Source organism: Papilio xuthus, unplaced genomic scaffold (genome assembly GCF_000836235.2).
Source record: "Papilio xuthus unplaced genomic scaffold, Pxut_1.1 DF827680.1, whole genome shotgun sequence".
NCBI lineage: Eukaryota > Metazoa > Arthropoda > Insecta > Lepidoptera > Papilionidae > Papilio > Papilio xuthus.
In genome coordinates, this window is record NW_013530969.1 from 6,477,810 (window position 1) to 6,505,756 (window position 27,947).

The window sequence follows — 27,947 nt, forward strand, 5'->3', positions numbered from 1 at the left end:
AATCTAATGTATTCAAGAAATGTGATACTGGTTTTAGTATTTAAAGATCCTTATCACGATGTACAGGTATTGATTTTTTTATTAAACCCACCATCGATTCTACCACATTTTTTATCTGTATGCGTTATGTTTTTTATCTACAATTTGATACTCATCTTTACGGTATACAATAGCTAGTAGTAATTAAGAAATTTAAATCTCAAGATATGCGCACATCTTAATTTTCGACTAAATTAAAACAAGATAAAATGAATTATTCTGTTTATAATTGAGGGGCAAATAACCTACGCTTCTTACGTAATGCAACCTACAAATCTACGTAAAAATTTAAAAGTGTATGAAGTGTCAACATGACAGATGTCATGGTTGACTAAGGCCTAGTTACACCTAACTATGGGTAGTCTAGCGTCACTCGGTGGCGAACTATAAGTTGAAGACTTTTTTTATAAAATATTAGCAGATTTTGATAGATTTAACAGTTTAATAGATGGGCCAGCCACGTGGAGCGAATGGATGAAGCCAGAGTACCTAAACGTGTTATGGCGAGTAAACCTTCGGTCATCGAAGTCGAGAAGGAGACCAAAGCTCCGATGGATAAACGGCATAAATTAAGAGGCAAAAAAAGTGGGCATATCAAATTGGAAGTCCGTGGCCAGAGATAGACTGAGGTGGAAAAAATTGTTGGACCAAGCCAAGGCTCACAAAGGGCTGTAGAGCTAGAAGAAGAGAAGAAGATTTTGTTAAATTTACTAATATTTTTTGTACCGTCTATGCTTGCTCTAAGCTGTATGCTTGTGCTGGGACATGGTTTACGGCAATATTCGAATGGCGGGATTCGAACCCCCCACCTCGTGATCAGAAATCCGGAACGATTAGGCTATTGGCGATTCAAAATTATAACCAAATAATAAGCATAGAATATTTATTTTTAAAACTTCCTAGGTCTATTAAAAAACGTGTAACGTAACGGAAGCGTGTCGTATAAATGCATTCTTTAACAATGTTCTTACCTTCTTTGTCACGCATTACACTGACTCACGGAATTGTACGTTTATTACGATTCCACACACGTTGGTCGCGAACATGTCGGTTGTAAGTCTGACGTTCACTTGTTTGTCATGATGGTTATATAGAAACCATTATACAGTGTTTATAAGAATCAATCTAACCGCTTATTTCTATCGTTCAAATATGTGTTTATTATCATATTGTCGTCTCTTACATTTCCTTTCTAAAAAGAGAGGCAACATTATGTGTAAAAAAAAATCATTGCAAAAAATCGACTGTCACGTAAATCTTTTATAAATACAGAATATTTTAAATCGTACATAATTGGGAATTGGTTATGTACATACTTAATGCAATATCAAAACATATGAAATGATAAAATACAATAACGTAACTAGTAACATTATTCAGTTTTCTTGTTAAAATCATTTAATCAAGTTGTTTTTATTCTTTACAAAACGGATGCTTAGGAAGGTCAGGTTAAGCGGACCGTAACAAACATCAGCATTTTTTAATATTTATCACAGTAAAGACGCTTCAAAGTCAAATAGTCACAAAAACAGTATTCATTTTCTATACTTTATTATTATTTTTATAGTTTCAAAAGGTTTCCAAGTGTTAGTATAATTTTCATTAAAAGATTAGTATAAGAAATCAACACTAAAGGGCTTCTTAATTAAGTATTAAACTTAGTATGATAATAAAAGAAAGAATTGTAACTTAAATTCAATTTAAATACATTTTTGAGCTCTACTTTACAGCAATGACATAACTGTAAAAACACGCGACAAATCCTCAGTACTCGCGTTTCTAGAATTCTCCGCGAACGGAATTTGATATGAGGCGATAAGCTGATGTGACGTGGTATTTGGTAAAGTATTTAAATTCAAGTTATTTTAAAATATGTTTAAAATACTATCTTTTCAGCATTAAAATATAGTCATGGGTAGATTTAATACTATACCTAGATCTAGACAAACTATTACTGACAAAAATCTTGATATTACTACGTTAGAATAGGAATATTTTAAGAGTTTCGGCTACTGAAACAAATCTACAAAACTATATTGTCATCTATTTTTATTACCTTCAAAAGTAAAGGGATGGAAATATGTTTTTATACAAACATTTCGGCAGTGGAAACGGTTACTTTGATCTGTCCATGTAACAATATTCAAGGCCTATCATTTAATAATGCACCTTAATTACCTGTAATAAAGTCCATAATGGAGAGTAATATATGTATCTAACCGCAACCTGCCGTGAGCGTTTCTAAGAACGGCAGCCACCGACATGTTGTCATCGCACGTGACGCAATGTCTTAATGAGGACGTGCCATACGAGCTGCTGCCAGAGAGAGATGAAAGATGTGTGACAGAGACAGGTATAATTAAATTTAAATTAGTTTTTGAAGAATTTTAATATTATCTTACTTCAGGCCAATATTATAAATGTTTGGATAGATGGATGTTTGAAAGTATCAATAAAAAGGCTAAATAGATCTCGAAGAAATTTGATATGAATATAAAACATAGTCTGGAAGAACATATAGGTTACTAATAATGTTATATTTTAATTATAATAGTCGTATATTAATAATATTAACTTGAACCATAATTCTTGACCTAATTGTTCACGCTCTACTTATGGGTCGTAGGGCAGAGGTCGTGTCATCTCCATGCAAGAACTAGCTTGCGATGTACTTTACTACGATACATGATATGATAACGTTAGGAATAATCCGTTGTATAACATATCCTTCATCTTCTAGATTAGATTAAAAAACTAGTAATCCAGATTGACCATATTAATATACTATGGTAAAATCTAAATTAAATCACACCATACGTATAAAAATCTCTCAGGACTTTAGAAGTCATATGTAGGACAAACAAACATGAAAACCTACTACGTCTACTAGTCCCAGTAAAGAAACGTCTTATGCAATGATAGATAATAAAAACGTACGTAATACAAATTAAAATTCAAATGAACACATTCAAAACAATTTATTTAAAAAAAAATGTTCCTTTTAACAGTTAATTTAACATCGCTTCCCACAAACTAATCTCTAGCGTAATTAAATACGTATCTGAACATTTGCAAAGGAATAATAAAAAGCGCGCGAAGTTAACTTGGACGTAAAAACGCGTCGGCCATCTTTATCTCGCTTGACATGCGCCCCTTGTCGTTGGTCACTCGCGCGAGTTACTTGCGCATGCAAACGAGGCACAACAAGATATGTTGCATTACATGTCTATGTTATCGACAAATTGTGAGCATCGTCAGTTTACAAACTCACTAGCTATAATATAAATTGAATTGTGAACTTCGAAACGATTAAAAAGTATTTTAATTTAAAGATGACATTTAAAAATAAAAATCATATTCACAAAATATGTATAAATAAAAGTTTGTTGCTATAGATGTCATATATCTAAATGTTAATAATTAATAAATACAATTTACGATTTTATACGTTAATATGTATTATTTTTCAATATGAATAGTAAGAAAATAAAATGCCGAAATTCTCAAACTATCAGTGACACCTATAAAAGGATATCGCCTGTAAATTACTAATTGCCGAGTGTCCCATTACCAATGCTTAAGGGCCATTAATTTAAATTAAACATTTTATCTTTACGAGAGTACTGACGCTGTAAAAACAAGAAAGAAATCTATATAAATACTATGTATATTATATACACACCGTAATTATTCCTATATAAAATATATAGTAAGAACTAAAAGTGCTTAATATTATTATTCTTAGATCGTACCTTTGTTTTTTTACTCTGTGATTTAAATTGTAATAAGTTATGTCAAGAGTAATCTATACTATTCTTAACTCTTATAAGATCAAGACGAAATAAAGTCGACGCATTCCAACAAAAATGATTGCCCTACGAATTAGTGACCATTAAGACAGAATGGGACTGGCGTCGGCGTGATCAAAGCCCCTTGCGGTTACATTCACATAATTTAGGTTAAAAATTAAAGGTTATTTTTTTCTATTAATTCGAAACATAATACTGTTATTTTAAATACAAACTTACGACGAGTTTCCACTGTTGAGACATGTATGATTATCATTATCAGCATCACCCTGCCCTTATCCCTATTGAGGGTTGGAACAGTATGTACTCCTCCATACATCTCTATTAGCCGTCATATCTGAATCCACCCCCTTCTTACATTTATACTCTTGCACACAATCCATCCATACTTATTTGGTCTTCCTCTACATTCACATTCAATCTCATTGTATAACAACTTTATTGCTATCACACTCTTTAAAGTAAAGAAATAACAACATATATACTTATCTAAGTATAACAAAAGTCGAACTTGCGAATAACATAACAATTATTCAAAAAAAAAACAAACACGTTCATTAATCTTCTCTGAACTAAGTTACATCTAAGTTAATATTTAAGCAACATCTATATAAGGTGGCGCAGTTAAGTCGGCTGTATTTGTGCAAAAGCCATTCGTCACCGGAAACTGACTCACATGGGTGACGCCATTTTTAAAAATAACTATAACCCACTGAGGTGCTTAGTATTCTACAACATAATTGGTAAATGTCACGGGTTCTGTGAAAATATCTAAGCACTATATTTTACTTATATAACATATAAAGTCTTTATATGTTAAAGAGGAAAATACATTACATATACTGCAACATAAACGTTACATATGTGTGTACTTTTAATTTAACTTATATATTAATTTTTTTTACTATAATATTTTAATTTTTCTCAACAATTTCTAAGTAAAGAAAATGTAACTTATTTCCTTCAGGCCCCATAAACTCGTACATTTTATTATTTATGTAATAAACACGTTGAAAATTTTCAATCAATACAATATCTTAATCCAAGATTAACCAATGCTAACAACTAAGTAGTAAACAGGAAGAAAATGAGAGAATTGCGTTATTAAAATATGATTTTAATTCCTTCATGTAAATTACAATAAGAATATCGGTGATACATAAAATTATAATTAACGATCGATATGATAACTCGGCGTTTCTTATGTATGTATACATAAGTGTCAACTTATTTATGTATACATCTTTACATCTAAGTTAAGATTATGATAAGATTCGACCTTAATAATAATCTCAAAAATGCATAAAAATAATTTCGACCTATTGCGAATACCTCGGAAAACATTTTAAGAGATTGTATAGCTTTTCCCTTTTCAGTACCAAGATTTCAATGAACATTTTTTTTCTCTATTATTCAAACCGAATGAGGGAAACGACAACATTTTTATAACAACTTTATACGTAATTCAGTCACACAAAAGACTTCAACGAGTCATTCCAAAATATCAAGTGTATTTTGATATTGTCTATGGTTTAAAATGAAAATTATTACTAAAAACTACAATTTGGTTTTAACTTGTGTTCCATATTATAAACATATATATGCACAAAAGCTCTGTATTTGCTTAGGACTACAAACAAAAGTTCCTTCGTATCAGAGATATTGGTTATATCGATACCTGTCGATACGAGGAAACTTATCGGTGCAATAAACTTTGCTGTTGCTAGTGATGTTCCTATATTGTGGTATCGATAAAAAAATTATATAATAATATAAAAAAAAGTGGCATTTAAAGGATGTTATAGATGCAGTACGTTTACAATATTTAAAATCTGATAATATTTTTTTTACTGAGTTTAAAAATATTAATATTTGTAGGTATCCGAAAAATATATACACAAAATTTTCCTATAATTGTGTTATTTTTCTTTTACCTAATCATTTACATACTACATCATTTTCAAACCTACGAAAATTCTTACACAAATTGGACATCCCTATTGGATGTACCGCAATCTATTAGCAACGGGTTGTTCCATAGTTATTTTTTGCTTCCGCGGCGTCAATGAATGGAATCTTCTCCACGCTCAGTTCTATTTATTAAGCCCTTTGTCGACTACCGGCTATAAAATTGCGAATATTTATGAGCCAGATAAGAACTATCGGATACCTCATTAAAACGTGTACATCTAATTATTTGCAAAAAAAAAAAATTCAGATATAAATAATTGACGACAATTTCAATTGTTTTACTTATTTATTTGAGATTATTTTTTATAATCATCATTTATATACTCTACCAACTATATTTTTTATACTCTACCAACTTCTTTGTTACAGTTTTGTCCCCTCTTTGTACTCGCTCATACATATTATTAGGGTAAACAAATTGTACTTGACCATCAAACGCTACGATACATGTAAAAAGCGATAAGCTAATGGTGTTACAGTTGAAGTAAATGCAAAATGTTAAGATTACTCCGTTAAACATTTACTTTAGGTTACGCAAGATCGAGAGCTGACCGTGTTATCGACCGGCAAACGGACAGCCGCGCCCTCTACATTATGTCATGCGGTTACATTTGCATAGTGCTTATTTGAGATATAAAGAGGCCCACAACTTTGTTACATTATTAAGATCAAGGAACGCTAACTGACAAACCTGTATTTAATATCAATTTTAAAGCACATCTTCCTGTTTTTAATAATATTAATTAGAATCGATAGATCGCTAGATCCTTAAAGCGCGCCACAAAATGCCTTTAAAATGCTTTTGCAATCTGCATAGGGGTGTCCTGAACGTCATATGACGTAATAAAACTTCATATGACACAACACTGTAGATGGCGTTAGTGCATCGATCAAGGTTTCCACGAGAGATGTATCATAATAGCTGTACCGTAATAACAGTAAATGCATCCGCCATAGCACAAGGCGCATTCCCGACGGACGCGAACCCGTAATGTTTTCATCAAACAGCTACTGCAATTAGCACGGTCATGATAATTCTGTTAACATTCCATCTTGAGGTTTCAGAATAGACCCCCAAAACAACTTTACATATTTCACATCTTACTTATATACCTATACTAGTTGTCTGGCGCGATTCCGTCCGCGTTGAATGAAAGAAAACTTAATTAGTAACCTATGTGTTCTTCCACATTATATTTTATGCCTAATTTCAGCGAGATGCGTTGTTATTGAGCCCTTCTTGAGGTACTTACGAACACACATCCATCCAGCTAAACTTTCGCATTTATAGTATTAGTAAGATATGAGAAATTTTGAATCATTTGTTTTTTTTTGGAATTACTGAATTACGTAAATGTATTCGAAGTAATATAATTTATATTTTTGCTTAATACTCTAAATAAATAACCTTATAAATAGAAAAAAAACTTTCCCTACGATATTTTGCACGCAGATTAATTTCTGCAACAACTGACAACCGTTCAATTAAACGCATAGGTAGCCCGAGTTACATTTTTTTATTCAATAATTGTTATAATATACAGACAAAAGCAAAAAAGTCCTAAATTTTCGTCACGCATTTTCAACTTAATCTCAAAATTTAATAAACTTTTAGTCAGTTTAAAAATTAATAAAAAATGGAACCCACCTGCAAGCAAAACCGTAGAATGAAAAAAAATTCAAAATTTGTACACCAGAAGCGGAGTTACGCGGTAACACAAATAAAAAAACATACAGACGAATTGATAACCTCGTTCTTTTTGAAGTCGGCTAAAAACACACTTAATTACAACTCATTTATTGTAAAGTAACAAAATTTCGTATAACATAAAAGTGTTTTTAACTTAATAAGGACAGTATCAAATTAAATATTGACAACCGAACATGAAAATGATAGCTCTCCTTACCAACAATTACTATACAATAACCACGAATAATTTCCCGAAAAGTGTCCGAAAATAAAACACTGGCAACATTCAGTTGTAACACGTTATTACAACGTATTATTTACTGCTCATTATATCAAGTACTAGAGTGTTTACACCTTAACACGCTCAAATTGCCTTAACACTTTTTGTACAGTTAAGGTGTTTAAAAAAACAGCAACTTGTAAATTCATATTAAATCGTATCAAAGTTAAATATTTCATTTTGAGCGATTTAAACTCCATTACAACGACCTTTATCTTAATAATAAAATAAATCATAAATTATTCCAAGTACTTTCACTAAATCGACATGATTTAACTAGCAGTTGCCCACTGATTTTGTCTGCGCAAAATTAAAAATAAATGTAGCCTATGTTCGCAGTAATATAGCTTCCCAACAGTGAAAGAATTTTTCAAAACAATTCAGCAGTTTCGGACCTTACTCATCGCATACAAACAAACAAAGAAATTTTTCTCTTTACAATATTAGTACATATTAATATGAGTTTTTTAATACGCATATATATACATGAAAACAAGTTTACTGTCATAAGAAAATAATGCTTTTGCTTTTCTTTAAAACTAATTTCACTATCGAGAAAGAATCCACAAATTACATGCATTTCTTTTTATAACGAACCAAGTCGTGTTCTGTGCACATTAAGCCGAGAAAAAAATTAAATAACGCATGCTAGGATGCAAAGAAACGAAACTAACATAACGTGGGCGCGTAAACAATTAAAAGAATGTTCCAGAATGAATGAGAAAATTCTTTTGCGACAGACCAAGCTCAAAATAGACTTCGTTTAAAAAAGGATTGCAAAATTACAAACGCGTCCGAGCAATAAATCTTTTTACATAGACAAGCAACATGGCCGCATGTTCTATATTGTCTCTGGTCTGGACACATGTTCATTCTTTATGCGTAGTTAAGGATATACGTTTGTTCATTTGCTACTTGAACTCAATATTAAATTTCTACAGGAATTAAATTAAAATTAAGCTATCACATATTGCTTATAATAACTGCCGCCCGTAACTGCATCTCCGCTTAATAAAAAAAAAACTTAATTACTAGCCTTTGTGTTCTTCATATATGCAAAATTTCAGCGAGATCCATCCATCCATCTAAACATTCGCATGTATAAAATTATTATCAAGTACGATATGTAGAAATAAAGACATAAATAGACCTATGTCTATGAAAACTGGCGCATTCTTTTTTGTACATGCGATATTATGTCTTCACCTGTCCTGTACCATTCCCGCGCAAATACCACAGAGTAAAAATAATATAGATTGATTTCAACCACAATCCTATCAGTGTACTATAACAATACGTTATAGCAAAGACTATAACCTATATTCTTCCTCAGTCTTACCAATCTAAAGACTAAATATTTTGACCATAGACAAAAAATTTCTTTTCACTACTACTAATATTTCTTGAAATATTCACGAAACAATTAATAAAAGCGTAATGCTCAATTAAATTTAAAACATGTAATTAATTGTTACATTTCAAAGTTGGTTATTTGAAAAACAATGTCTCGTGAAGAAGTTACTATTAAATGTTCCTATGAAGGTCTTCGGAAAGGAAAGGAAAAAGGAAAGCAATGTCAGCAACCTTGCAACATGCGTTATAAAATCTACCTCGTATGACGTCACAAACAAAATCGCTCTGAGGGCCGCATCGAAAAACGTGTCGATATCTGAAAAGAAAACAAAAATTTTAATAACTTCTGATATTCAAGCAAATTTGAAACTTGCGCCTTGTTCTTTAAAATTAAATTTCAAATGATCATTAAAATTTTGTTCGTGACCTTGAAATTTGGTATCTCATATTGCTTGGAGAATTTTGTTTATAAAAAGATATTACGTCAATTTTTAAATTAAAAGACTTGATGACTTTTTATTAAATTTATTCGTTATTATTCCGTTACTATTTTTTATTACTATAATTTGATAATGCTTTAAAAATTTGAATATGGAATACTCCATTGCTTCTCTAACTGATTTTAAAAAGATTATAATTTTTTTTTTTAATTTACATCTAATTAATTTCCAGCCAAGTACACGTATTCGCAGTATTCTTTTTTTAAAAGCAATGTATAAAACCAGTCTTGTCGGAAAAGTAAGGAACAGGACAAAATTTAAATTCGGAACGGCTCCGTATCCCTAAATATTCCAATAACATTGTCATGAGCCTTTTTCTCGGGAGTGCAGCCAAGGTCCTATCAATGTGACTTCTTTGACATTTAGTGGCCGGTTTCGACAGCCACATTTAAACATACGATAATATACAATGTATTTTCAACTTTAAACCATCTACAAATAAGGTTATTTATCGAATGAAAGAATTTCAAAGGATTTTTTAATGCCAAAGGAGTAATACCGTGATGTCTGTTCGTTTTTTAAACTGCATCTTTGCATGTGAACCTTAAAAAGTATACGCAATAAATTAGAAGTATGACATATTGATAAAACACGTAATACGAACTTTTATTATTGCTAGCTTTCGTCCACGAATCCGTCCGTATAAAATAAAATAAAAAACTGATTTGTAGCCTATGTGTTCTTCTAGAATAATCTACATCTATGCCTAATTTAATAGAGATTCGTTGAGCCGTTCTGCAGATACCTTCTAACAAACATCCATCCATCCAAATATTCGCATTGAATTTATTAGTAATATAACTTCCAAGTATTAATTATATCCTTAACTCTACGGCAAGCGTGTATTTAGTTACTACACCCAACCCTATGACAACTTACATATCATTTCCTTATAGTGTTTTACCGAAATAATTAGCAATTTACGAGTTTCCCCATAAACTTAGCCGTTTGTCTTTAATAAAACCATTAAATCTTTAGCTTGAAAAGCATAATAGTACTTGTTAGCTAAGATATACGATGACTTGTCTCTTTAGCTGTGTAATTTTCTAAGCCAAACGGACGCACTGCGCTTGAATGGAGTGTATCCTTCCGCATTCCCCAGGGCACCTACGTTGTATCTATAACTAATAGTTAATACCAGGGTAGAGATATGGACGGAGAGTTGTGTACGATGATTAGGTGCTTTGCATAAACTTAAAATGTGTGTGTCGTAAATCTTTGTTTAATAACTATAGTTTAATCTTCAAGTTAAGACTTGAAGATTAAACGAGTTACTTAAGAGTAATAATTTTAACTATAAAAAGTTAAAAAGAAGTTAGGTAGATGTTAGATACCGGTAACTGATTAAAATTCTTAAAACTTCGCCTTTAACCGTTGATTTGCGATACCAAAATCTTATATATATAAAAATCAATTGCTGTTCTACTACTTTTACTACTACTAAAGTAAGTAAGTTAATAAGTAGCGATGAAAATAATTTGAAATTGGAAAACGTAAGTTTTTTTTTTACCGCAAAACTCAAAGTCATGAAAATATAGATTAAAAACACATTGATCGTAGAACAATAAACACGCGACTCGTGTTTGAGATTTTAATAACGTCAGATACAAGAAAATTACATTTGCATACTCATTTCAAGGTTGTCTCCCTCTTTAATTATTCTTAGACGACTGTTTGTCGAAACAGGTTTTTAAAGATGACTATAAAACATCACAATTCCAATTCGTGAGTCATTAATCTATGATATTTTGTTTGTCTATGATAGAAGATTACCTGTACAATCTGTACAATACGTTCAATTGTTTAATTTACAAACAATACTCCATATTTAAAAAAAAATATTAAAAATCTAGCTGTCACCCGCGACGCCGACCACGCGGAAGTAAATACAAACGAGTTACGTTGCCTATGTGGTCTTCCAGACTGTGTTCTATATCTATGCCAAATTTCAAAGACATCCATTGAACCGTCCTTAAGATACCTTAAAAGAAACATCCATCCATCTAGCCATACGCATTTATAATATTAGTAAGAAGTAAGATTATACCAAGACTACGCAAAGTCGACAAACTCAGAGTGAACTCAGATGCTGGTCACTAAGAATGAGTTGAATGATGAATGAACGACATGAGAAAGAACGGGATTACCTATGCGTCTTTTAAACTACTGGAATAAGGTAGAATTTTGTACTGTGTTTGGTCTAAGAGTAAAACAGATCGTGACGTGTGAAAGGCACTAACTGTAATGGGCGGTCTATCAGCGCGAACGGTAAACCACGATTGTGGCTGTGGGGTGTGGGGGTGCGGAGTGCGAGGGGCACTATAACAATGGCCTCGGAAATTAATATAATTCGCTAGACCTGTTCCGTTACGCCCCTCACACTCACAATTTTATGCAATCAAACTTTGACAGCTGTCAAATTTGAAATGTAACGTTCGAAAAACTATTCGATTGATTTAATTTCAGTAAACAAAATGTATCGTTAATCTTTTGGAAATGTTGCTTTTTCCACTTAAAATATGATGTGGATAGATACTTCAAAACACAAAAGCAATATTATCTGTATTGCAGACTGAGAAAAATCCGAAAAAAACTATCTTACTAAGATTACAAATGAGAAAGTTTGAATGGATGGATTGATGTTTGTTAGCAAATATCTCCGGAACGACACAACGGGTTTCACTGATATTTGGTATAGATGTAAAACATAGGCTGGAAGAACACGTAGACTACTAAGCAATTTTTTAATCCCGTGCGGACGTAGTCACGCGCGACTACTACTAGAATTTAAGTGATAGTTTTATAAAAAACATTATTTGTAGCATAAATCTACAAATTACATATTAATAATAAAGTTATCTAACATAACGAAAGTGATACAACACTAGCTATACATTAGTTACAACGTGTAACACGTTCCCACAAAATCAACAATAGCGGCGATTTGTTCAAACACGTGATAGAAAGCAGCTGTGTATTGTTTCCCGTGAGCTTTTTATATTATCTTTACGTTCATTGCAATAATTCATCTTTCACTGACTTTCTAACAACGAAGTTACGATGATGAGGTAATAAACAACAACGCCCAACGCAAAGATTATAATCACGTTATTTTAGTTATTCGATTATGATCGTAAAAAATGTTACCACAATGAAAAACACAACTAAAAGAAATGGGCAATTTTAACGACAAATGTTTGTTATGTAAATTATAGGAAAGCCCCCAATTTTAGATATATTCCCAAAAAAGACAGACAGACGGACGGACGGACAACAAAGTGATCCTATAAGGTTTCCGTTTTTTTCCTATGAGGTACAGAACCCTAAAAAGGATCGTTTAAAATTTACTTAATATTTAATATAGTCACATAAACTCCTTAGTTTTTCTCATATCTCCTTTAATCAAACAACTCTGTATATGGCAGTTGGCTTGATTTAAATCTTTTACGTAATATCCTCTTAGCGGAATAAGCGGAACAGAAGATCGACAGAGTCGTGATACCGGCCGCGAGGTGTTAACTATGCGGGCTCTTTGCATTACAAATGCTAAAAAGTTGTTTGTTCGGTGCCCACTTAGCGTTGAATCCTCGCGGAAGGGAAACAAGTCGGACCCGTTCTAAGTCGCTCGAGATTAGATGTCCTATGGATATCTAGTTTTCTATATGTTTACTCCCTCTATACATTTTTAGCATTGGTTTTTACAACCGGAAAAATCATACAAGAATACTAACTCTCTGTAAAAAATTTTTGATAAAATGTCTTTGTATAGATTATTTGGCAGTGAAAACCAACTATTATCTACCTTTATATCCCACATTCATGTTAAAACGCGCACAATATATGTACCAACTATCTTCTGTCGAATGTCACCGCATCCTTTTTAATAAAATTAAGATAATAAAAATTCTGGCGACGTAAACAATAAGTTACGACATTCGTAAAATAGTTACTATTCTTATATGTTTCTACCTAAGTTTACAAAATGACTACAGGTCAAATATCTACACCTTAATAGTTCGCTTGTCGAAGTTTGGAGCAGCGAGAGACCGCCAGAGTGCGTGGTCGTCACGGGCATGCGTGCAACACGCAATACCACAACGATTAGCTGCAACTAATCGTTACTACTAAACAACTAATACTATCGTCATTTTGATCTAGCCATCTAAAAGGAGTTTTGGAGAGGAATTCTTTTAAAATAAATCATTATTGAATCCAAAATAAAAATTAAATACTATCGTGATATGATTATTATCACAACAATGTTTGTAAAAAGTGCATATATTCAGTTCGTTCGTTCAGTCATTGTAAATGCAGTATTCAAATGATTAACTATTACCTTGTAAAGTGCGGCTTGCGGTTAACGTTTAGTGTTAACCGAGCCAAGGTTAACGATAGATAGTACTTAGAACACATTGTATAACCTACAACTTGTGACACCAAGATATATCACTAAAATGAAAACAAACATTATCAATTAATTTAAAAAAAAATTGAGTAGCAAGATTCTTCGCGAAGTAACATACTGTAACTGTACCCGGACAATAATCTAGGGAAGAATATTAGTCTAATGAGAAACATCCCTGGCCATCAAAATTTTTACGAAGAATTCATAGAGGCAATTAAAATTATTATTTTTAAATAAATATTTTTTTATCTAGTAGTAGTTAAAAAATATATCATACTAGCTGTCGCCAATGACTCCGTGCGCGTAATTAAAAACATACGTAGTATCTGTTCTTCCACACTATGTTCTACATAAATGTCAAATTTTATCGAGATCCGTTGAGCCGGTTCAAAGATACCTTCGAACATCCATCCATCTAAATTCGCATTTATATTATTAGTAAGAAGTAAGATTAAAGTGAAACTCAAGCTAATTTTTCTCATGGCACTGAACTGTAATTGATTTAATAATAACAGTAGCAATCTACATAAAAGCAACAAATCATTACATAACACGTGGCCAGTGATCGACAGATAATGGCGCGCAAGTCACGAAATGTAGCGGTAAAAAATAAAAAAAAACCACATCCTAAATTTACGTGTCTATTAGGAATTTATCTATATATTTCTTAGTAATTTCATTATGAGATGTGCTAAACAATTTCAGAATTAAAGAATCTTCGAAATTTAAAAGTTGTAGACCGTGATTTGATACAGATTATAAAATTTATTTTCGTTACAAAAATATGTCAAAGGTAAAAATAAAAAAAACTTGACTCTGTACACATATTTATTTATTCATTTAATTACTTATTACAATTGTATAAAAGAATTAGATATTTTTTTACAATATGACAAACTCATGTACCAAACAATGTTTGAAGCGAGTCATTCAAAATGCGAACATAAAAACCGTGTCATGGTCAACTTACAATATTGACAAGCGTAACTGTAATACGACTTGTAATTGATTTATTTTTAAATATTGTCCATTAAATCATACGCGATTTAATCAATAAAATATTAAATAAATTAATTTATTTAATTCTTTTCAAGATACAGCCCTGGCAAAAGATGACTCATTATTAAAATAAAACAACAAATAAATGTATATTAGGTATTGTAAAAATATAAAAATAAAAAATTGGCTAAATTATTTTTAAATGCATTTATCTGTTTTTTAACAAATAATATACTTATAACAAAGGCATCAAGATTACTTAAACCATAAAACACATGAAATAGAAACTTAATATTAAATTGCACAATACAAAAATCTTAAACAAAACAACTAATTGTCTTTTGTTTGAATCACATTGTATCAAGTTTTTATCTTAAATTCGTATATACCATTATCATACATAAGTGTCGCTAAACGCCATATTTCCCAATAAAAAAAAAACTATCGAAAAATGGCCTGAATATTTGAAGAAATTTTATAAAAATTACTGGTGATAAATAAAAACAAAACGATCCATTAACTAAAACAAAAATAAAAACAATGGCCGTTTAAAACATAATACACATTTTAGCACAAATAATTAAAATTAATGAAATAAAAACTTAAATTTCAATGAGTCGAAGATTTAAATTCAACATCTGCTGAATATTAACAAGGCAGCAAGGTAAAGCAAAGGCGTCGCGACCTTCAAGAAGCTCTCAAGGTAGAGTAAATATCGGAAATTGTGCAATATGAATAAAACCTACAAAGTATAAACTAACCTCAAACTTTGCATTAAATCGACCCACAAATAAACTAAATAAATAGTTTAATTATCAAACTCAATTAACTAATACTCTAATATAAATATCACTGGCTAATAATAAATAAATATTTCTTTAACCGTGTCGTTTTATTTTTATTAATTATAAAAAATGTACATCTAATGATCATGTTTTTTTTTAAATAAAATTTAATTTGAGTCATTGCATATTTATGTTCTAATTTTTTTTTCTTAAATAAGACTTGTAAAGGCCAGTCAAAACAGAGACAAAAGATAATTTTTGTTGTTAATAAATAAATATAAACTACTTAAGGCCAAACATATGTAAGATGTTTTTTTCATATTGTAATAAAATACAATAAGAATTGTTTTTATTTAAAAAATGTTTTTGTAAAGAATTGTATAGTTATAGTGTTCTGACCAATTTATTTCACTCATACATTGTGCTTATATATTTTAGCATTGATAATATGTACATTTTAAATAATAACAGACTACATCTTTTCCCATACATGCGTTAAATCACATAAATACATTTATCTCGGAACCACACATATAAATAGGATGTAAATTGTCCCAAAGTGCTATAAAATATATCCAAAGTTCACATAAAATTACACAAAAAAATGCACAGCTCACATCAACTATCAACTATGTTTAGACATCTCTAACGAAAGGAGTTACATTTTGCACCCCCTTAAGAGTTTAATTTTTCGTTAGATGCGTCTTATGTTTATGTTCTAAATAATTGTGATAAATCATAGTCTTTAAGATTCACTAATCCTGAATGTCCGTTAATCATACAATAGTATTCGGCTCCTACTATGTATGTTAGTACCATAAAACCTACCAAACTTCCCAGTGTTGTAGATTTTGGTAGTAAAATACCTGTTGCTATTATCAGACCGACATAAGTCATATACCTGAAATAAATAGTATCATTATATATTACTATGTTTGTTTTTTTCATAAATATGTTATTTTCATCTAATTATATATATTTTATATAAATATATGTAATAAATGTCACTAGTTTTTAATATTTATTCTAAAATATTCCCATATTAATGCTACAGTTATGTTGTATGTGTCTTTTAGTTAATGTTTGATTAATGCCCATTTACAGTTAAATATGTGCCGAAAATATTATCAAAATTACTTATATTATTTATATAACTAAATACCATCACCAAAATAAAATTGATTTACCTATAAAACACTCAATGAAACTACAGCTCCTCTTTTCTGTAAGAAATTCAGGGAAATTAAAAAAAAATCAAAAGAGTTAAGTTTTGAAATAAAATTTAAATAATATTACCTTGTTGTAGTCAGACTATCAGATTGGTCCTCATCCTCTCTATCGGCGATACATAATTCTCCTTTTTTAGAATAACCTTTGGCACATTTACGGCACAGATCTGGCCCATCACCATGGCAACCCGCACAAGACTTGTCGCATGACATGCATGCATATGATCCAAGGCTATTCACACAAAACTGATCGTTTTTACATTTATTAATATCATCACATTCATTTATATCTTGGCAACCTTCTTCAATATCAAATACATAGCCTGATTTACAAGCTACGCAGCCCTTCTGCGTGCCTTCACGACAGCCACCTAAACAGGATCTGTGGCAACGAGAACATAGCATCTTGTTCTCATCTTTATAAGACAAATAGTAGCCAGTATCACAATCCATACAATTCTCTCCTGTATACCCCGGATCACACAAACATGTCCCATTTCCTTTCCTTGTACCATCACCTCTGCATTTACCGTTCCCATTGCAGATATTGGTATGGTCACCAGGACAAGGAGTACAGTCTTTACCATAGTGATGTTCAGGACAACAAACCTGTATTTTATCTATACACAAGTATGTGAATAAGTCTTCTGACTCATTAGGGTCTTGTGACCACCATTCCTCAATAAATTCCTCAGCTTTTTCAGCCATATGGTGGCATTGTACTGCATGCTTTTTCTCATCTTTGCAAACTCCATCTTGTATATCTATAAGACGCATTTCACTACGCTTGTACGATTTTTTCAACTTTTCCTCCTCCCATGCTGCATCACCACCTTCATATTTTCCCCTAGATGTCCGTTCTAAGCCTTTCTTAAAGGATTCTACGAACAACTTACACGCTTGGCAATCGCCGAGGTTCTTCGACTGAGTAAGAATGCCCGGGTTTATAATAGGTGCGTGCAGATTACCACAAGCCAAATTAACAAATGATAACACAAAGAAGTATCCACATAAGTTTCCGAAATCCATGCTGCTGATAAACCTGAAAATCACAAGTTCCTATATAATTTAATAACGAATAATTCAATGAATTTAAAACGATGATTTTTTTGCACGTACACGGAATTCCGATAGCTATTGATTATTTATTTATTCACTAAAAGAACACTAAATAACCTCGCGGATCACACAGTCACCTTTATTAAATGATATTTTTCGACGTCGGCATTTAATAAATATACGAAATACTGACGTGTTTTTTCGGTACTCGCTACAAACTTGACGTTTATTTTAAGATCAGCTGTGAGCCTGTGAATTTGACAGTGCGCCATTCCGAATACGTTCCGTTTTGCAAGCAAATGCCAACACCAGTTTCAATTTTTTAAAATAAAAAATTAACTTTGCCAATTTGATTAAATATAATTACCATAGCGGTAAAATGTTTTACTATGTAAATGATTTTTTTAATTACATAAATAGAAGTTTGTTAACCCATCAAAAATTAAATGCTAATGGCCCTGATGTCTTTATTCGAACTAAATTATTTTCTAGCTATATAAAAAAGGTAAGGTTTTATAAAAGGCTTGTCCGTTTGTCTCCTACACACAACGCCTACTATCATTGGGTAATTTTATACGTGGGATTGAGGGACTTAAAAAAACAACAGCTTCAAATTTCTAATTCTAACATTTTTTAATAATTTTGTCTGTTTTAAGAAACTTAAAAGTTATAAGTCTTTAGATCACCACGAGCTCATCATTTTGTTTTATATAATGGTCCTAAAACATAAATATTTTCTTTTAAAGTATGTGCACAGAAAAGCAATGTTTTTATGTAGTGAAAGCAGGAAATTGCATAAGTCTTGCTTGCACGTGCTTGCCATTAAGTAAGACACTCTTATTGATGTAATGTATTAAACTTATAGTTTTATTTCAATACCAATCATTCGTCTTGCCTGTCAGTTTGCTCCGATCTTTTAAAATATTTGAATATTCAATTAATAAATCAACCATCATAATAATTGTGGAATGGTTCACTCAATAAAGACTTGTTTTAATTGAACTTAAGCATTGCTATTTTAATACCCATTTATAATTTATAAACAAAAACATTAATTTAAATAAAAACCTTTATGTAAACAACAAAACAGGTGTATTTATAATATGCATACGCAAGATAATGTCAGGCTTATAGAATCCTTTTTATTTTTTTAAAGGCATGAATACGAGAAATGATTATGAGCGAATTGAAATGAATGGTATAAAGCTGGAGAGCTTGAAATACTATTATTCATTACCCGCACAATGAACTGATAGAGATCCTGCGATTTGTATCGTGCCCATTATCGATCATACTGATCACGCCCTACACTTTACATGCCACGATTTTTTATACAAATGATAACTTAATACTGCAGTTGCAGGGACTCGAGAGCTTTCGCTGCATTTATTTTATTTTTACTAGAACGTTGAATCTTTTATCGTAGTATTTTATATATATTTTGCAGCAATCAGTACCTGGAACTTTTGTTCGCTGCCGCGACTCCCTCCGCGCACGTTAAAAAAAATAGTCGCCTATGTTCTTCCAGATTATGTTCTATATCTATGCCAAATTTCAGCTATATCCATGTAGCCGTTCTGGAGATACTTTTAAACAAACATCCATTCATCTCTCCAAACATTCGCATTTATAATATTAGTAATATATGTCTGTTAGTTATTTTAGTAAGCGAGATATCGTGTTTTGGCTGGCAGAAGCATCCGCAATAGATATTGCTGGAGAGCTTTGCCTTGGGCGTCTACTTAAAATTAACTACTTACGAAACCATATTAAGAAAATTGCTATTAGTAAAATAATAGCTGTTTTTTCTCATCGGACCATATAAATAAAATTATAATATAAGTAAGATGCAAAAACATATCTGACCGACTATGATGGAGCAAAAAAGCTCGTCGAGGGCTATTTGCGTCAAGCATGGTACTATTGTATTAATAAGATAAACAGTTAACAAAAGAAAATAAAATCGTGCGTGGATCGGAACGCAGTGTAAAGGCACTGGGCGGGTACCGGCAAGCCTCACTAGGTTATGGCGCGCATAATTTAATATTGGCGCCACTTTAAAAATAAATTTGTATTGTGTAGAACCTCGTCCGCACGACATCGATGTATTTTTGAAATTATATATAATTACTTTCAAGACATGTTATCATTGTGTGCTTTCATTTTGATATTAAAGCTATTCTGTATTTCTCTCGACTTCGTTTTTGATGACATTGTAAACATGAATCAGAATGGTGTAATTATTTACGTGTAAGAGTGTACAAACTTCACTCAATGTGGGTAAAATTGTCACAAAAAGTGTGTAATTATACAATTAGCATAGTCTAGCGCAATGCTATTAAAATTATAGCACCCTGTATACCATTGCTGGTCGTTTTCGCGTGTTATGTTGTATAATAAGCACGCAATTATATACTTTGTTTTAATGGTTGGACAAATTCTTGGAATCACACTATATAAGTGTAAGTGTGTACTTAATCGCTAAAAATGTTAACCCCGGTGTAAAATGGTTTATAACAAAGTATTACACGTATTTCAAAGGATAAGTTTACATACGAATATAATTATAAAAATTGAAATTTAATGTGCAAATGTCCGTAACTTCTTAGACTAAGCTGCCATTCGTGCGGAGGCTTTTTTGTCGTAGATTAAAAAAAATGTTCAAATAGAACAAATTCATTTTCGCGTATCTGTACATACGGCCACGATTTTGAAATGTGACGCCTTTTAATCGCGCGGTGTTGCACCAGCTGAATGGAATAAGAGTGATTTTAAAGCGTAAAACACGGAGTTTTAACGCGGTGTTGAAACCGCTCTCGTGTAAATGAGCCGAAGATTAATATTTGCGTTTTATCTAGTAGTCATATTTTACCATTACTTTCCTCAATTGTATATTTATCCATCACAAAAAAAACTTGCTGTTATCATATCTTTCAAGTTATGACAATATGAATTAGTACAAAAACTACAGCCTGTGAAAACCCACGGCATTGGCCAAATAACAATAGCAAGAAGCAAGCAGCTACCACAGATTATCATTCCATTAATTGCTTAGATAAATCTCTTATTTTTGCATCGTCATCTCTACCATAAGAAACTGTATCAGATCGCACGAGTAATTAAGAACTGATTTAAGATATGTTAGTACAAAAGATATAATTTATATTAAATATTATGTACTCATTTTTGATGGATGTTTTAATGAACTTGACGTGGAATTTAAATTGATCTATTTCTTCTCGGTAGGCATTTAAACTAGTTTTATATTTTATTAAGATTATTTTAAATATGCTTAATAGATAGAACTTTATAGATTCAAGAAACCCAAAATAGAGCGAACTGGCGGCGCACTGTGGACGCCCTCTGCCCCACTACGGGGACATAGGACTTCAAATCAAGTCATTTTAAATATACATTTTAAAATGCATTAATACAGTTCAAAATCTATTTGAAAATTATTACTGCGAAGTAAAATTTCTTCCTTCATGCAACTTGAAATTCATGCAAGGAAAAGACATAAACGCGTAGAGGATTGAATAAAAGATTTTTTTCTTGGGAATTGCTAATGACCACATAAACCTAAATTATATAACTCCAATAAATTATGATAGAATGATTTAAGTAAAAATAACATTCGTACATTATGTACACAATAAAGAATATTACATAAACGTCTTATGTGAAGACATAAAATTATAATCTGTGGATCTGAGTCATACATGACGTCATCATTGCAAATACCGACCGAACCGGACAAGGTCTTGCGACAACTCCGCATGGTACCTACACCTCGCCATTTATATATGCCACCGTCAATACTGAACCTTGTTCGTTTGTTAGTTAACCAGCTCTTCACTATAACAGCAACTAAACGTTTTATTGATTAACCGTCGGTTTCCGAAGCCAAAATCCTCGTTTAAAACATATTTTTATCTTTGTTTTGACAAAAATGAAAGACAGGGATGACGATATGTTTTACACAATAATTTTGGTGTCAGGAACCCACGGTTACATATTCTCGATATCATCTCTTTAAATTGTCAAAGCAATAAATTGTAGATTAGTGTTAGATAATGTTATATAAAATATGCCTATCAGTAAATGTATAATGATTATCAGACTTCAATTGACAATGTTCAATTTGCTAAACAGCTAGCAAGTTTGCAAATCAACGAAAAACGACATCTTACGGTGACATATACAATAATCGAATTCGTGGGACTAAACTTCATTGAGTAAAATAATAGAGTAGAACCGTTATATCAATTTAATTGATTCGAAACTAGTTTTTCTCTCCGATTTAATTAACTGGAATAACATAAACTGTGATTGAAGATAAACAGAGTCCGAAACACTCGATCACAAAACATAATATTGTCGTCCTTGTCATTCTCCTGGAATAAATTGAGTAAACGATAAGTTTATGTACAACATCGCTGTGTAATATACTATAGTCATAGGATCAGTATTTTTCCACTAAAAATATAGAATATAACAAGTGAACACATTTTGATATTTAAATTGTGTACATAAACATTTTAATATTAAGATTGTTATGGCTTATCTCTCTCTCTCTCTCTCTTTCTCTCTCTCTCTCTCTCTATCTCACTCTCTCTCTCTCTGCCTAGCTTGCATCCCACAAGGTGGTGGGGTCAGCTTTCCTAATCCGTCTCTTCCACTTCGCTCTGTCCATGACATCTTCTTCTGAAACTCGGCACTCACTCATGTATTTTAAATAACTATTATATTATATAATAAAATGAAGTTATATCATAACATTTTATAAATATAACTGGTAAGTTTATTTCCTTAATAGAACGATAAAATATGAACTTTACTGGTGGTTGCGATCGTAAAATATTACGGGACAATACCTGCTGTGATGCGAAATATTATGTCTAAAAAGTTACGACCTATGTTCATTGTAAACCGCAGATAAAGCGAACTTACACGGACCGCAATTCGCAGAGTTTGCTTAAAAAGCAAACTGACCACGACCACTACTTGAAGTAGTCACTAGTAAATCCGTGTATGGCCTCCCTTACTAAGTTTTCACACGGGAGTTATCGTTATATTTGATTTTATCACAGAAATGTTGCGAGCGCTTGCAGAGCTTTATAGCCGACGAAAGCGATAAAACTCGCTTACCAAATATTTTATAATCGACTTCAACTTAACTGCTATACTTTAACTTAAATATTGTGTATATAACTTACTAACTGTGGACCGCGACTCCATCAGTGCAAAGTTAGATAAACTTTACTTTATAAAAACAGCTTTTTTATCACTGTATAAAGTAAAGGAATTAGTTAAATTTATTGCCAATTTATTTCGAAATTTGCTTAATAAAGTCAATAGTTTATAAATAAGAAACAAATGCCAATCAAGAATTGAATAGAAAGAATTCATTGCGTTCATTTTCATTGGATTATATTCCACCAAATCCAACTGCAGTTCAATGATCAATATCCAGAAAAAAATGTCTTTTGTCAATTCAGTTACCGTTTCAAATGTTCTATTTGCAAGTGTGATATCAAACACTTTATTATACAAAATGGCGAAGGTGTTCTAACTAATAAATAAGTCACGTAGCGACGTCCTGCAGTCGCGTCGCCTTGCTTACAAAAAAGTCACAACTAATCGTCGGTCATCGCTCTTTCTATTTCCTACTCAAAAATATTTTATTTCCAGCCAGACGGTTACGGGAAAGACTAGTTTTACACGTTCTGTGTACACAAGTGTACCAAAACTGTGTAACTTCAAACTAATTTGGCACGCTACACGCATAGTTTGCCTCAGGCTTTTGAAACAAATTATTTCTTAGAGTAAGAAAAGCCTCGGGTTACGGTTGTTTGTTAAACGATGTTTGATTGTATGGTCCCGGGGCCAGTTATTAATGTTAACATACTTATATATTGTTTTAGACGTTATTTGTCAGAATCCCTTACCGCGAATGAAGTGCTTTCGTTACAAAGTCCAGTGTCAGAATGAATAGTGAGGGGACAAAAACGTCGACATTTTAGTAAGGCTAGTGTTGAGCCAATACACTGGCTCATTTCGGATTTTCTTTCTTACAGTTGATATTTACTTTCCATATATGTAGAACTGCACTGTTTGTCTTATTATTATTTGGGATTATAGGAAAGGGTGCGCAGTAGACCATGTTACCGAATTCGTTAAAATACAGGTAATGTCACGATGCACGCCGCCATTTTTTGGTAACACAAAAAAAAACTTTTGTAGTGTTCTAATTTAGTTAACTTATATACGTTTCCTAATTAATAGACAAAACAAATATTATAATTTTAAAAAAAGAAAGCATAAATACTTTTTACCTGATTTAATTTTTTTGCCTTATTATAAATATAAAAACCTCTTCGAAGATTAGTTAATAGAAAATAAATAACACATCATACAATTCCGGTTTACTTTATACAATCATAATGCATTCGGGTCAAGAACCAAAGGGCATAAGGTCCAATCCTCAATTAGGCATTAACAAAAGCCTTACCACTTGGGGGCTTTCAGAAAATAGAAAAAAACTCATTACCATCAGAAGTTAACGGCTTACTCACAGCATTCGTTTCGATAATAACGAGGGAATAGTAAAGGTTTTACGGCCTTTGACGTCTGGCACAAAACACAAACTGCAAGCGAATTAAAAGAAAAAATAATAAAACTATCTTATGCTTCAAAAGACCAATCTCCTTTCTGGAACTTTTATAAAGAAGGCAAATTGAATTATTTATCGATTTTTTTTATCAGAAATATTAACACTATGTGTAGCTAATATTATGTCGGTCATAATAGGCCTAATTTAATCCTCTTTCCTTCCCACCCTTTTCTTATAAGGAAAGGATAGGAAGTGGAAGTGGACTTTCCTGAGGAGGGGATGCAAAGAAAAAATACTTTCTTTCTTTGCATCCTCTCCTCCGTCGATTAAAGGTAGGCGACGCATATGCAATTGCGTATGTCTATGGGCAACGGTCACTTCGCTATTTCGGCGATTTCAGGTGGCCGCTCGCTCATTTGCCATCTTAGGATATATAAAAAACTGTTGCTTAATCACACTATAAACTAACAAAGTGACTACAGTTTTAAGATAAATAAGGTTCAAAATCCACTACTAATAAAATCACATTACTTATAAATCTTTGGATATAACCTCGCATTTCATTAACGCGTTTACCACGCCACAATCTAAAACAAATCAGCCATTTAAAGGAACAACTCTACAGTTTTTTACTTGCAACAAAACAGAAAATGCCCGCCATTCTAGCGAGGCGTCGACTGCGCCGGCGCATCCGAGTGCCGGAACTCATGTAATAGACGCATACCAGGCCTGTGAACGTTATGCACTTACTGTCGAACTCAGAGTCATTAATTAATCATTAAAGAATCCCTTCCTTAGTGTAGATTTCTCATACTAAAAAACATTGGGAGACCACTTAATGACTGTAGATTCAATATGTTACAAGCTATGCTTATTTAACTAAACTAAGGGTCAACATAAGTGACCCATTAACTTATAATATAATTATCAACTTTTCCATTCATTTACGAGATAAGATAGAGTTCCTTTTATTTACTCGTTTTGTACACATTTTATCCTCTCGTGTTACCTCAAAAATCCAGCTCCGAAAGTCGCAGAATAATTGTTCCGTTTTAGTTTCAAAACCACTTAAGTTTCATCACTAGAAAACGAAGATCAAATTGATTCATAAATAACTTGCGACACATAAACAACGCTACAAACGAATGGACAATTTGACAAAAAAATCAAGCCAACAATAACTAAAGTATACTGAATAAAAGATACGGTGAAGATGAATGTTGTTATGCCTTAAAAGGGTCCTACAAATAACGCGCATTGAGCGTAAATAACTGCAGATTTTTAGTTGCGGCTACTATTCATTATAACCTAATATTAAATTCATATTAAAGGTTACTAAACTTGGATTTCCGACACCAATATCTCCGTACAAAACATATCGCCATCCCTGTCATTATCTTTGACAATACAGAGATAACAATAGATTTTAAACGGAGAATTCGGAATTGAAAACCCAGGATAAATCATCAAAATTCGACTGTTTCTATGTCACGGATTAGCCAATATAACAACGAAAATAACCGCCTTTAATTTCAAAGGTTGCAGATAGGTTTCCGGATATCTATCTATTTTTTTTTTAAGAAATAGTTGAATGACAGTATGTTATTTACGAAGGCGTTAATTGATTTAAAATTCTAATTACAATATATATTTATTATTTTAAATATGTGTTCCAAAAAAGACAAATAATGATTAATGTTCATACATAAAACAATTTGCAAACAATATTGAATAACTATTGTCTGCACGAAATTGCATAAATAGAACTAACACAATTAAAACAAAAGGTAAATCTAAACAATGAGGAATACGTGCAGTAACCGCCGCGTCGTTATAGCGAAACAAGACTTGCGTTTAGAAAGGGCAAAGGCGTATGCTATTCAGCCACCATGTTACGTTTGGAAACCTGATAGATTGCATTGTATATTTGTAAGATAAAGTATTTTAAATTGTTCTTATTTTATTTATTCTTATTGATTTAATTCAGATGCACCAAAAATAGTTAAAGTTAAGTTGCGGTCAATTGTAACATATTAAATTAACTACTATTAAAAGTATAATTAAAACTCTATTTGTACAAACGACATATAAAACGTGTTGGAAATTATTTAAGATAGCGATAAGAAGTCTCTTACAGCCGGATCGTCGTAATTTTTAAAATTAAAAATAAATCAACTCAATGTTTACTTTGCGTGTGAACCAATATAACAAATGTAGTAAAAAAAAATGTATTTCCAGATGAAACTAGTGTGTACATTGCACAGTTTTAAATATAGTTGTATAAGGCAATGAATGATTACATTAATTCTTACTTAATGAAGAATAAAAAATGCAAAGCCGTCGGTCAATATGCCCTGCGTGATGTGAATACGCTTCCGTATAATGACTACAATATAATTATCGAGAGAATACATTATCTGTGCTGGCGGATAGACCGCCATTGTTCGTGGAAATCTTACTTTCCCGCGCCGAAAAAAAATGCGGCTAAAGTTACGTAGCGTGAATTTTTTCGCAAACATTTTTAAATACTCTCTAAATATCACTCTTAATTACAACACGCGTATGCATGTTGTCAAATTATATTAACAACTTGGAAGAGAAAATATTTTTTTTCTTATAAGAAAATTCCACAGTTTTCATAACTTACGTGTGTCAAAGATAGTATTAATTCCGATTTTTTTGTGTTGAAATAAATAAAATACTGATTAAGTAAATGATACCTACGATATTTCCGAACGAAACCGCGAGGTCGGTTGTTAGGTAACAAATGCAAACGTCCGCAACAAATAATGAATAGCTTACAAAATGAAGCGAATGCAACTTAAACTAGGACCACACTCGCAATGTACTAGACACAACTAATCTTTAAAATAAATACAAAACAAACCTTCGTATTCGTTCGCTGAGCACCGTGACTCCGATATTAATGAGAAAATAAACAAATCACAGAACGGTGTTGAAACACTGTATAACGGGCACGACACTTTTCGCGATCGCGTTGCGATGACGTCGTTTCGTTAAGCGACGTGCGCACACGCCGACGGTCCAGCGCAGACTGGCACCGATCCAAGTCGTCAGGCGATGGTGAACGTAACGACCTTCCTTCCCACAAAGCCTAGGTAGAACCTCTTTACATTTAAGGAGATAGAGCCGAAAACTACTTATAGGTACCTGTTTATAAATCTAGCCAAATGTCACAAACGGTGATATAAAAA

The 27,947-nt window shown here is 32.1% G+C and overlaps 2 protein-coding genes across 9 annotated transcripts in view; both read right to left on the minus strand.

The window, feature by feature from the left end:
- Positions 1 to 27,805, minus strand: part of LOC106117244 (zona pellucida domain protein papillote) — a 53,080-nt gene extending 25,275 nt beyond the window's left edge. For 3 of the 4 annotated variants that reach the window (XM_013311439.1, XM_013311440.1, XM_013311437.1), the window contains exons 1-2: positions 27,620 to 27,805; positions 9,400 to 9,458 (exon numbers count right to left, since the gene is read on the minus strand). The gene's annotated coding sequence lies outside the window, so the exon portion shown is untranslated. The remainder of the gene's footprint in view (positions 1 to 9,399; positions 9,459 to 27,619) is intronic. The other variant, XM_013311438.1, reaches the window with a different exon arrangement.
- LOC106117245 (cysteine-rich with EGF-like domain protein 2) lies at positions 16,086 to 18,378 on the minus strand. Of its 5 annotated transcripts, XM_013311446.1 has the most exons (4): positions 18,180 to 18,306; positions 17,128 to 18,102; positions 17,019 to 17,054; positions 16,640 to 16,732 (listed from the first exon to the last, which is right to left on the minus strand). In XM_013311446.1, the coding sequence occupies exons 2-3, from the start codon at positions 18,087 to 18,089 to the stop codon at positions 17,039 to 17,041; spliced, it is 978 nt and encodes a 325-aa protein (XP_013166900.1). In that variant the 5' UTR covers positions 18,090 to 18,102; positions 18,180 to 18,306; the 3' UTR covers positions 16,640 to 16,732; positions 17,019 to 17,038. The 5 variants fall into 5 exon arrangements, with proteins under 5 accessions (XP_013166899.1, XP_013166898.1, XP_013166897.1 ...); XM_013311445.1 differs by lacking the exons at positions 17,019 to 17,054; positions 18,180 to 18,306 and adding an exon at positions 18,313 to 18,378 and having other exon boundaries at positions 16,086 to 16,732; XM_013311444.1 differs by lacking the exon at positions 17,019 to 17,054 and having other exon boundaries at positions 16,086 to 16,732; positions 18,257 to 18,335.
- Positions 27,806 to 27,947: the final 142 nt, after the last annotated feature.